The sequence below is a fragment of the Octopus bimaculoides genome, chromosome 20 (assembly GCF_046866305.1).
Source record: "Octopus bimaculoides isolate indiv1 chromosome 20, ASM4686630v1, whole genome shotgun sequence".
Taxonomy (NCBI): Eukaryota; Metazoa; Mollusca; class Cephalopoda; order Octopoda; family Octopodidae; genus Octopus; species Octopus bimaculoides.
Window position 1 is genome coordinate 14,096,095 of NC_142947.1, and position 13,078 is coordinate 14,109,172.

At 34.2% G+C, this 13,078-nt stretch overlaps 1 protein-coding gene across 1 annotated transcript in view; it reads left to right on the forward strand.

The window, feature by feature from the left end:
• The window catches only part of LOC106881606 (dynein axonemal heavy chain 5-like), a 143,421-nt gene that overhangs the window by 62,732 nt on the left and 67,611 nt on the right, over positions 1-13,078 (forward strand). The window contains exons 19-22 of the mRNA XM_089338035.1: positions 5,832-6,033; positions 6,924-7,159; positions 8,111-8,329; positions 11,678-11,979. Of these exons, the coding sequence (XP_089194161.1) occupies positions 5,832-6,033; positions 6,924-7,159; positions 8,111-8,329; positions 11,678-11,979 (959 nt within the window). The remainder of the gene's footprint in view (positions 1-5,831; positions 6,034-6,923; positions 7,160-8,110; positions 8,330-11,677; positions 11,980-13,078) is intronic.

Genomic DNA, 13,078 nt, shown 5'->3' on the forward strand with positions numbered 1-13,078 from the left:
TTTCATTTTTACAGTCAAATTTACAAATTATGCTGATCAATTATAGTTTGTTTTCAGATGTGTATACTAGTGGTGTATTGTGGATAAGGCAGTTTTTGATTCAACATTTTTGTAATATATTATTAGTTCCAATTTATGGCATGGTCTGATGTCTATCATTTCGCTTTATGAGAGGGATGTGTGGGTGTGGGTATGTGTGTGTATGCGTGTTGAAGCAAATATTGAACCCCAAAAATGTTTTGACAAGATTGTTCAATGCTAAGTTCACTACATATACAGAAAAAAAAACCCCACAATTTCCTATATTTTCACTATATTGCCCTATATTTTCTCTATTTTTCCCATTACTGTTTTTAATTAGGAAGAACATATTTAACATCATTATCAAAGGCGCGTGTATAGACCAATTAAATTAGTATTAGTCATTGACTAATATTGTTTTATTCTCATTGCATAATAGATGCAGTAAGTGAACAAGCAGGATGATATAGACATGAAAGCAATAGACAAATAACTGATAAATAACAATACAAAAGCTATTTTTGACAGCTACCTGGAATGGGGCTAATTAGAATATATTGCTTTGGTTAATAATTAAACACTTACAATAGATTTAAAAAGTCTTTCTTTATTATAAAGATGGTAGTTGTTGGACTCCTTTGTTGCTTCAATGAATGATAGTTCAACAGGAAACGGCTGTACAGAGTTCTTTGTGCAATGTTTCATTATGTCATCTCATGTGAAAATTCAGGATTTGCAGATCCAGTTGTGGATAATGCAGTAGTGGTTTCCATTATTTGGTGGTAGATTAGACCTGGCTCTATTATGCCAAGCGTTTTCCTCTTTCATAGTGTTAGCAGCCTGAAAGTTGAAAATTGCTTGGTAGCAAAAGCTTCTCCACTGAGCTCTATTTGGTGCTACCAATTCCCATGTCTTCAGATTTAACCTCAAGTTTTCTAGTAGGTCTTTAGAGTTTCCTTATAACAAAGCAGTGGGTGGCCTTTGTACCAAGCATTAGACCTAAGCTAGCTATAGAAGTGACTTCCATGCATACCACACAGCCACTTCATCTCAGTTGCGCAATGATAAGGTTAGTCACATAATGACTATGACTTATTTAAAAGTGTGATGTGAAATCCATGAATATTGTGAGTGCAATTAAGAATCTCTTATTTCTACTATATCAGTTTGTTACTAAAATGACATTTGAAGGACGATCATTTTATTCCAAATTACCACAGTCCACCCAAGAGCTGCAAATATCAAGTGGATCATCTGTTATTTTTTATGCAAAAGTCTCAGGCCTTGGGGTGTGGTTAAGGAACTTGTTTGTAATCACATGATTTTAAATTCAGTCCCACTGTGTGACACCTTGGGCATGTGTCTTCTACTATAGTTCTTGGCTGACTAATGTTTATTGAACGATTTAGTTGATGGACACTGTGTGGAAGCCTGTCTTCTATACACATGTGTGTGTATGTTTTTTGGCGACAAAGGGACTCTCACTCAGAGTAAAAGGCAGACTGTATGACGCATGCGTACGAACAACCATGCTACATGGCAGTGAAACATGGGCTGTAACTGCTGAGGACATACGTAAGCTCGCAAGGAATGAAGCCAGTATGCTCCGTTGGATGTGTAATGTCAATGTGAATACCCGTCAGAGTGTAAGTATCTTGAGAGAAAAGCTGAACATTAGAAGCATCAGTTGTGGCGTGCAAGAGAGACGATTGCGCTGGTATGGACATGTGGTGAGAATGGAGGAGGATAGCTGCGTGAAAAAGTGCCACACCCTAACAGTTGAGGGAGCCCGTGGAAGAGGTAGGCCCAGGAAGACCTGGGTTGAGGTGGTGAGGCAAGACCTTCGTACATTGGGCCTCACCGAGGCGATGACTACTGACCGAGACCTTTGGAAATGTGCTGTGCGTGAGATGACCCGGCAAGCCAAGTAAGATCGTTGCCAGTGCCCCTGGACTGGTTCTTGTGCGGGTGGCACATGAGATGCACCATTTTGAGTGTGGGCGTTGCCAGTACCGCCTGACTGGCTCCTGTAGGATTTTCGAGCGAGATCGTTGACAGTGCCCCTGGACTGGCTTGTGTGGGTGGCACATAAAAGACACCATTTCGAGCGTGGCCGTTTTCGTGCGGGTGACACGTAAAAGCACCCACTACACTCTCTGAGTGGTTGGCGTTAGGAAGGGCATCCAGCTGTAGAAACTCTGCCAAATCAGACTGGAGCCTGGTGTTGCCATCCGGTTTCACCAGTCCTCAGTCAAATCGTCCAACCCATGCTAGCATGGAAAGCGGACGTTAAACGATGATGATGATGATGATATATATATATATATATATATATATATATATATATATATACATATATATATATAGTTTTAGGGAAAAGAACCAAGGTTCATGAATTCATCGATGAAAATCCACTGTCACATATAGAAAAATTAATACTGAAACATATATACATACACACAAATATACATATATATACACATACACATAATTTTGGATTTTGTCCCTAATGTTATTATTATATATATATATATATATATATATATATATATATATGTATGTATGTATGTATGTATCATCTTCATCATCGTTTAACGTTCGCTTTCCATGCTAGCATGGGTTGGACGATTTGACTGAGGACTGGTGAACCAGATGGCTACACCAGGCTCCAATCATCTGGTTCACCAGTATGTATGTATGTATATATATATATATATATATATATATATATATATATATATATATGTATGTATGTAAAGAGGAATGGCTGAAGCTGAAGATGTTAGTCAGTTTTGATATACATTCAGACAGTGAGGAAGTGAATATATTGGTGACTGTGTCACTCGTGGTAACAAAGACCGGGCTGATACTGCTTGTGTCAATGCTGGTGGTGGTGGTGAGGAGGATAATTACAGTTGTAGGTGATAATTATAGCTGTAATAGCAGATGATATTACTGCTGCTACTGTTAGTGTTGTTGCTGCTGCTGATTTTTCCACAACATTATAGTGTTGGAGTAATTGTACAATGGATTCGCCAGTGGTGATAAGAGTAATAGTATAGCAGCCTGTTAGTCATTGAGTTGGTGTTGGTGTTGAATGGACGCTGAGTAAAGACATTAGTGTTACTGGGTAGTGGTGATGATGATGATGATGGTGGTGGTGGTGGTGGTGGTGGTGGTGGCGGCGGCGATGATGATGATGATGATATTGACCCTTTTGTTACCAACTCTTTTGTAGACGGTCCTTAGTTCTACTGATACAAACTCCCTATTTTAAAGCAATCTGAATTAAAGTCTGCCGTCAAAATGTCATATTAATCTGTTCCAAATACTATCCATATATAATAGTTTCTGGTTTAGACACAAGGCCAGCAATTTTGTGAGATGGATGCAAGTTGATTATGTCAACCCCCAGTACTTGTCTGGTCCTTTATTTTATTGACCCTGAAAAAAAAAAAAAAATAAAAGGCAAAGCTTGACTTAACAGGATTTGAACTCAGAATGTAAGGATCTAGAAAAAATGCCATAGAGCATTTTGCCCAGCATGCTAACGATTCTGCCAGCTCATCACCCATTCTTAATGATCACAAATTGGCTCAGTGTTTAAAGTATTGGGCTCACAATCTTGAGGTAATGAGTTCAATTCCTGTAAGTTATTGTTCAACATATATCCATGCATGTATAAAGTAGCAGGTGAGTTTGAAAATCTTTTTGAAAGCTGGGAGGGAGGATGATTTGAAAAAGACTGTATCTTTGAAAAACTTTCTTTTCTAGAATTATAATCTTTTAAGCATGAAATTCTGAAAGACTTTTCAAAAATGTAAAAATAAATAAATAGATAATTAAAAAATAAATAAAATAAAAAATAAAGAGAAAAATTGGTAGGGAATGGGATGGAGGGAATTAAAATTTAGAAATGCAGCTTTTTTTTTCATTTTTTTTTTGCAAAATTGTAACCTCTTTTGTTGCAAACATCAATCCGAAGGAATTTTTTTGGAGATAAAAAGAATAAAATAAAACTATGAGTGGGAGTTACTGTGTGACACAAATATACCATCGATTTCATGCTACCGCTCCTACAAGAGCTGGTTCTGTGTCTAAATAAGAAGTCACTTTATACTCTGATATAATTTAAATATTCGCCAATTGCTGTGTGGCTCCAGCCAAGAGAAAGAAAAACAAGATAACAAACTTGCTAAGTACACATTCTTATGTTTAAATCAACTCAAAGACATACAAATGCACACATTAATAATTATACTCGTTATATATATATTGTATATATATGTGTATGTATGTATATATATATATATATATATAATAATATTAGGGACAAAATCCAAAATTACAGGTAAAAACTCAATTAAAATCAATTTATAAAAAATTAAAATTAAATTGAGCTTTATAGATAAAATATATATAAAATATATAGTTTTAGGGAAAATAACTAAGTTTCAAAAACTCATCGATGAAAATCCACTATCACATATAGAAAAATTAATAATTAAAAGCACAATAAATGAGTATAATATAAAGTAAAGTAAATATCATAAGATAAATATAATAAAAAGATTACATGTGTTTCATAACTAATTTTCAAATAGAAAGGAAATAAAATATCTTTTTATTATATTTATCTTATGATATTTACTTTACTTTATATTATACTCATTTATTGTGCTTTTAATTATTAATTTTTCTATATGTGATAGTGGATTTTCATCGATGAGTTCTTGAAACTTGGTTATTTTCCCTAAAACTGCAGCAGCCTCGGTTTCAGAGGACCTCAGCTCTTCAATGCCCTGCCAAAGCATTTGAGAGACATGGATGCAGAGGTCTTCAAGACAAAACTTGACGCTTTCCTCTCCACGATACCAGACGAACCAATGGCTCGTAATGAGACGCAGTTTAGGGCAGCTGTGTCAAATTCTCTTATACACCAGATGTGCCATCAAAACTCTTGATTGGACCATGTCAGGTGGGGGAGAAGAGCCATGCAAGGAACATGAAAATCACGGTGGTGCACCAGCATGACCGCAGCCACTTGGCTGAAACACATAAATAAATAAATAAATAAATATATATATATATATATATATATATATATATTAATATATATATATATATATATATATTAATATTATCTTGGTTGAAAAACTTTGATAATGCAAATATGTTAATAGTTACCAGAGTAGCAAAAATCACACAAAAACTGGGATATTATACCCGGTTAAGGGGTAGAAATTCCATGTTAAAGTGATGTATTTTGAGTTGATATAAAAAATAATAATAAATGGAGCAAAACGCATATACACACACACACGCACATATATATCCTTTTATCATTCTATTGGTTTCATTATGTGGACTGTGGTCATGCTGGAGCACCATTTATGTGTGTGTGTTTGTTCCCCATCACTGCTTGACAACTGGTATTGGTGTATTTAAGTCCCTGTAATTTAGTGGTTTGGCAAAAGAGACTGACAGAATAAGTACCAGACATTATGGTGGGGAAAAATATATGTACAATTCGCTTGAGTAAAATCCTTCAACTCAGTGCTCCAGCATGGCTTCAGTCTAATGACACAAGATAAAAGACAAAAGAATTAATTAAATACAGCTTAGTCTCTATCAATTCTGCCATTTATTTATTTATTTGTTTTATTTATTTATTTATCAATGTATTCATTTGTTCTTCAGAATAATTGGTTTCTGACTTAAGAAGGAAAGAAATGATCGATTGAATCTATCTCGTAACAGTCGGTTTGGTCGTCATTTATAATAATTGTATTTTGTTTTAATACTTTTAGGAAGTAGCAAATTCTTTGAAAGAATTCTCCCATTATCACATACTTTGGGATGTTGATCGAAATAAAAGCTTAGAAAGATTTCTTCAAGAAGACCCAAGTCTCTCTGACTTTGAATCAAATATTATTTACTATGAACAACTTGAGAACAAAATCCACCAAGAACCTGAATATTTTGACGTGGGATCAATTGCAATATATACAGGTAGAAAGCTCTTATTTCTGATAGCTATTTTAATTAATCTTAATTGTTCCTTGAATTTAATAACATTTCATTATACATTATACATAAACATGGCTCAGTGGTTAGAGCATTGGGTTCACAATCATGAGGGAGTGAATTCGATTCCCAGACCAGGCTGAGTGTTGTGTTGTTGAGCAAAACACTTTATTTCATGTTACTCCAGTTCACTCAACTGTAAAAATGAGTTGCAATGTCAATGGTGCCAAGCTGTATTGGCCCCTTTGCCTTTCCCTTGGATAACATCTCTGACGTGGAGAAAGGAAGCTGGTATGCATGGGCAACTGCTGGCCTTCCATAAACAACCTTGTGCCTCAGAGGGTAACTTTCTAGGTGCAATCCCATAGTCATTTACGACCAAAGGGGCTCTGTACTCTTTTACCCTTTATACACAAACATCTCAAAAGTAAATAGATACCCCTGATTATACTTTTTCATCTGTGGACCCTACTTTGTATGAAACCTAGATAGACAGATATAATTATATGTACGTATATAGTTGGTTATATGGCACATATGTACTTTACAATGTACAGCACACTTTGTCTTAGTAGGGTATTTTTCACCAGAATGTTTAACAAATATTCATGGAAATTATGAATTATTAGGATGTGTGACATATGTCTGTAGAGAAACTAATCAGATAGAAAAATTTTGCAACGACAGTAATAAAATAATTTTCTTTGATCGCTTATGAATAATTAATACTATAATCGTATGGTGTTATAGTATTCACAAGAGAATATTTCAAGATTTCTGCACTTCTACAATATATGATAGATTACAATACGTATAATGATACAAGATTTCGAGAAAATATGCATGTTCTTATCTCAGAGCTTGTTTATTTATAGAAAAACTTCGATTTGGTCTTCTTACGGAAACTAAAACATGGCGGCAACATTATGGTAAGGCCTGCAACATCAAATACCGAACTGATATGGAAGAAAACTTTACTTTTATTGAGGATCTTAACAAGAGACTAAATCGACCAATAATAGACCTGGATGATGTAAGACATGCTATGGCTGCATTGAAAGAAATTAGGGAAAATGAGATCAAAATTGAAATGAGTATTGGCCCAATTGAGGTAAGTAAATGGCTAAATTTTGTTATTGTGAATTTCCGTTAATTCTTGGTAATCATTAATTTCAGTTAACCAGAAGTAAATTATGAAGGCATGGTGGCCTAGGGATTAGGGTGTTGCCATTGTGCTCTCAAGATTGTAGTTTCAATTTCTATCCAGGATAATGCTTTGTGTTCTGGAGCAAAACACTTTATTTCATATTGTTCAGTTCGCTCAGCTGTAAATGAGTTACTCAGCAATGAACTGGCATCCTGCTCAGCAATAATGTTGTGCTATCAGGTACTTACAGGGCATAGAAACTAGGTAACTGACATGGTCAGTCCTAGGATTTGAGACAATCATGTCCAGAAATTTAAATAAGACAAAAGGTTATCCTTCAAATTACGATGCTGAGATTCCCCCCCCCCCGCCATCCCAACAGGCTTGTCTTTTCAGATGCCAGTGCTGTGAAAATGCACTTAACAGAGTGTGCTGGTGGCACACTCTGTAAAGTGGTTGGTGTTAAGAAGGACATCCAGCCATAGAAACCATACGTCAGCAGTGGAAACTGGACGAATCATGTCTTGTCTCAAGTTTTATTTGTTTCAGTCATTGGACTGTGGCCATGCTGGACCACCAACTCGCCAGTTCCATGTCAAACTGTCCAACCTATGCTAGCATGGAAAGCAGATGTTAAACAACGATGATGATAAACTGTATATTATGCGCCTGTGTTCTCATTTTCTTATCTTGCTATTTTGCATATGTATAAATATGTATGTTTGTATGTACTTATATGTGATATATAAGTGTGTGTGTGTGTATTCATGTATGTATGTGTGTATATATACATACATACATACATATATATATATATATATATATATATATATATATATATATATATACATACATATATATATATATATATATATATATATATATATCATTAGTATAGTTCTTTTTTCTCTACAGGAATCATATGCAATGTTGAATAGACATAAATTACCAGTACGAAGAGAAGAAACAGACCCCTGTGATACCCTTCGTTATTCTTGGGAAAAACTTCAAGCCCAAGCTTCAGAAGTTGGGAGTCATCTGTTGACCATTCAACCAGAGTTCCGTCATGAACTCATCACAAATGTCAATATTTTCCACAACAACTGTACAGAATTCTATGAGGAATATGCAAAGGTGAGGCTTATGTCTTTATATATGTTAACAGCAAAAGTGATTTTATATCAACTAAATTACAAACCGAGGAAAATATAAAGAGAATAAATGCAAAAATAAATTATCTTTTTTATAGCTGTCAGTGGAAATTGGAAGAAGCATGTTTTGTTTCATGTTTTAATTGTTTCAGTCATTGGACAGCAACCATGGTGGGGGACCAACTTTAGATAAACAATCAACTCCAATAATTGTTGCTGTTTAACCCCAGGGCAGCCCTGAGTCAATTGATCTATGATCAAAGATACTGCAGCTGTGATCATCCCATTTTTTCACTCATAAATGGTCTATCTTAGACTACAGGGTCCTTAATTTTTTAAAGATAGTTGGATGTGATTCAAGGGAAATTTGGTTACTATTTACACAGAGGATCCTCTCATTGGTTGGAATGATCAGTGTCCCCACCATAGCTACCCTATCTTTATTATTCTTTATTCTTTTAGTTCTTCAGTCATTTGATTGTGGCCTTCTTGGGGCATCACCTTTTAGTCAAACAAATCGACTCCAGGACTTACCTTTTTAAGCCTGTTACTTATTCTATCAGTCTTTTTTGCTGAACCATTAAGTTCTGGGGACATAAACACACCAACACTGGTTGCCAAGTGGTGATGGGGGACAAACACAAACACATATAGATACATTTACATATATATATATGTAAGAAGCCTATCATTTATATATATATATATATATATATATATATATATATATATATGATAGGCTTCTTTCAGTTTCTGTCTACCAAATCCACTCACAAGGTTTTGGTCAGCCGAAGGCTATAGTAGAAGATACTTGCCCAAGTTATCAGACAGTGGGACTGAACCTGGAACCATGTGGTTGGAAAGCAAGCTTCTTACTACACAGCCATGTCTGTTCTTATTATGGGTTTCTTATTATAAATCTAGAGTTTAAAACACTTCAACTCTACTTTAACTCTCTTGATACCTGACTAAAACTAACATTGGGTACATCTATCAAATTTCTGGTTTTAAACGATCTAATTTTCAAATCTTCAATCCAAATTTCCTGTTACTATATCTATCAAATTTCTGGTTTTAAATGACCTAATTATAAAATCTTCAATCCAAATTTCCTGTTGATATATCTATCAAATTTCCCGTTAATATTTCAGAAATTTGATAGATATATTAACAGGAAATTTGAATTGAAAATTTTCAAATTAGATCGTCTAAAACCAGAAATTTGATAGATATATTAACAGGAAATTTGGGTTGAAGACTTTAAAATTAGATCGTTTAAAACCAGAAGTTTGATAGATATATTAACAGATATTAATAGATATATTCCTGTTAATATATCTATCAAATTTCTGGTTTTGAACGATCTAATTTTAAAGTATTCAATCCAAATTTCCTGTTAATATATCTATGAAATTTCTGGTTTTAAATGATTTAATTTTAAAATCTTCAATCCAAATTTCCCGTTAATATATCAGAAATTTGATAGATATATTAACAGGAAATTTGGATTGAACATTTTCAAATTAGATTGTAGTGACGTCATCTTGAGGGTCTCCAGCACGCATGCGCAGGTTTGGAACCGTCTGGAAGGCCTGCCGAAAGGTCCCTGATGCGCATGCGCAGAAAGCTAGTAGCAACAAGGTTCTCTTGTATTTGAAACTCGAGATGCAGCCGCTGTACTATGCAGGTGTATCCTCAGCAGCTCTCCGTTCGCCTCTGCTGCTGACCGGTATTTGACCAGCTCTGAACTTCTGGTAAGAATGCCTTCACAAAGTATGATTAACTCTGGCTTTACTGCTTCCACACCAGACCTGGCTACCTATTGTCCCAAGGTGTAAATTTTTGGACATACAAAATGAAAGGATTGTTTTTTATGTTCGGATGTTTTCTTGTTCCAATAATTTTCCTCTAACATTTATGTAAGGAATTGTGTGGCATCCTTCCAGTGCCAACCAATTTCTCCTCCTACAAAATCGTTTAAAATCAAAAATTTGATAGATATATTAACAGGAAATTTGAAATGAAGACTTTAAAATTAGATCGTTTAAAACCAGAAATTTGCTAAATATATTAACAAGAAATTTGGATTGAAAATTTGAAAATTACATCGTCTAAAACCAGAAATTTGATAGATATATTAACAGGAAATTTGGATTAAAGATTTGAAAATTAGACCGTTTAAAACCAGAAATTTGATAGATATGTTAACAGGAAATTTAGGTTTGAAGATTTTAAAATTAGATCGTCTAAAACCAGAAATTTGATAGATATTTTAACAGGAAATTTGGGTTGAAGACTTTAGAATTAGGTCGTTTAAAACCAGAAATTTGATAGATATATTAACAGGAAATTTAGGTTTGAAGATTTTAAAATTGGATCGTCTAAAACCAGAAATTTGATAGATATATTATTAACAGGAAATTTGGGTTTGAAGATTTTAAAATTAGATCGTTTAAAACCAAAAATTTCATAGATATATTAACAGGAAATTTGGGTTTGAAGATTTTCAAATTAGATCGTCTAAAACCAGAAATTTGATAGATATATTAACAGGAAATTTGGGTTTGAAGATTTTAATATTTGATCGTTTTAAACCAGAAACTTGATAGATATATTAACAGGAAATTTGGATTGAAGAAATTTCTGGTTTTGAACGATCTAATTTTAAAGTCTTCTATCCAAATTTCCTGTTAATATATCTATCAAATTTCTGGTTTTAAATGATTTAATTTCAAAATCTTCAATCCAAATTTCCTGATAATGTATATTTCAAAGACTATTTTAATAATGACAATATCATTTTAATAAATTCTTCATCATTTCCAAAATTAATTGAAACAATGTGTATTTCGTCATAAATCTGGGAACGAAAGGATTACTATGCAAGATATATAAAATGTGGGAAAAATTTGGCTGATATAGTCAGCATGTCAATGCAGTTATGTAAAAAAACTTCTTTTTTCTCTCCTTGCTTTCTTTCTTTCCTTGCTCTCCTCTTCTTGTTCTCTTTCTCTCTTTGCTCTCTTTCTCTCTTTCCCTCCTTGATGCTGAGGTTCATCACTGGTTCTAATTTCTTTCTCTAAGCTCTTTGTTCTCTCATTGTTTTGTATGAGAATGGTGGCGTCCATAATTTCTGGCACACAAGTTGAATTTCTGAGACTAAAAATTGTATGTGAAATGCAGCAAGATTTGGAAAAATAATGATGAGGGATGAATTTTTACACTACATGTTTACACTGTGTACTACACTGACTTTTATGCTAGAAAATGTGGTATATTGTAAATAAGATAATTAAACTGTGACACAAATGTACCTGGTATTTATTTTCAGTCAGGACCAATGGTGGCAGGAATTGATCCTAGAGACGCTGCTGATCGACTAATAATTTTTCAGAACCATTTTGATAACTTGTACCGTAAGTATATAACTTACACAAGAGGTGAAGAACTATTTGGTCTTCCGGTCACCCAGTGTCCAGAACTGATGCAGATCAACAAAGAATTGAAACTTCTTCAAAAGCTTTATGGACTCTATACTAACGTCATTGATACAGTGACTGGTTATCAAGATATCCCATGGAGTGATGTCAACATCGAAAAGATCAATGCAGAACTGCTGGAGTTGCAAAATAGGTCATTATGATATTTTGTTTAGATAAATTTTGATACTTACATTTAATGTGTCATTATATTGCGTTCTCCCTGGTTTTACATTATATACACATGTGGCGTCCTCTGGATGGCTGTTAATACAAAGTCAGATAATTATCTCCTCACAACATGAAGTGGGGTTAGAAAAATGAATTTAAATCAAAAGATATGAAGGAAACACAAAGTGTTCACACATATATAATTTCCTTTTTATCTACAGTGAAATTCTTATAATTTTCTTGTTACTGGTAATCATGTTTAGTGCTATTTCATTCTTTTAACATTCACTTTACTATGCTTGCATAGGCCAGATGCTCTTCCTGTCGTCAGCCTTTACATATATACAGTGGGCTTCTTCCAGCTTCTGTTTACCATATCCATCCACAATGCTTTGATCTGCTTAGTGTTATAATTGAAAACACCCAGAACCATGTGTTTGGAAAACAAGCTTCTTAACCACACAGCTTCCTTTGCTCAGCTGTTTCCCTGCTGCCCACGGGCATTGGTTTCCTAATCCCTCTGTTTTTGTTACTTACCATTCCTCTTCAGTACAGTAAATTTGTCTCTAATCAAGAAATGTTAAATTTGAATTATTTTTGTCGTGGCACTCAATACTTGGAAAAATACAGTTGTTACTTAAAATGATAACGAGAGATGAATGTTGATTTTAAATTTTGTCACACGGCCAACAGTTTTGGTAGAAGAGGCATGTTGATTACATCAACCCTGGTACTCAACTAGTACTTATTTTATTGACCCTCAAATGATGAAAGAAAGGCAAAGTCAAACCTTGGCGGAATTTGAACTCAGAATGTAAAGATGGACAAAATGTTACTAAGCATTTTGCCCAGCATGGTAACAATTCTGCCAGCTCGTCACCTTACCAGAGATTAATATTAAACTTATTTTTATAAGCTGGCAGAATCATTTGCACACTGGGAAAAATGCTTAGAGGCATGTCACCCATCTTAACCCATATATGCCCATGAAAAAATGGAGTCTTAAAATTTCACTGTCTTTAGATTAAATGTTATGGTAAGCTTTCACAATCTGGAAGAGAAGAACAGTATGCAACTGTTAG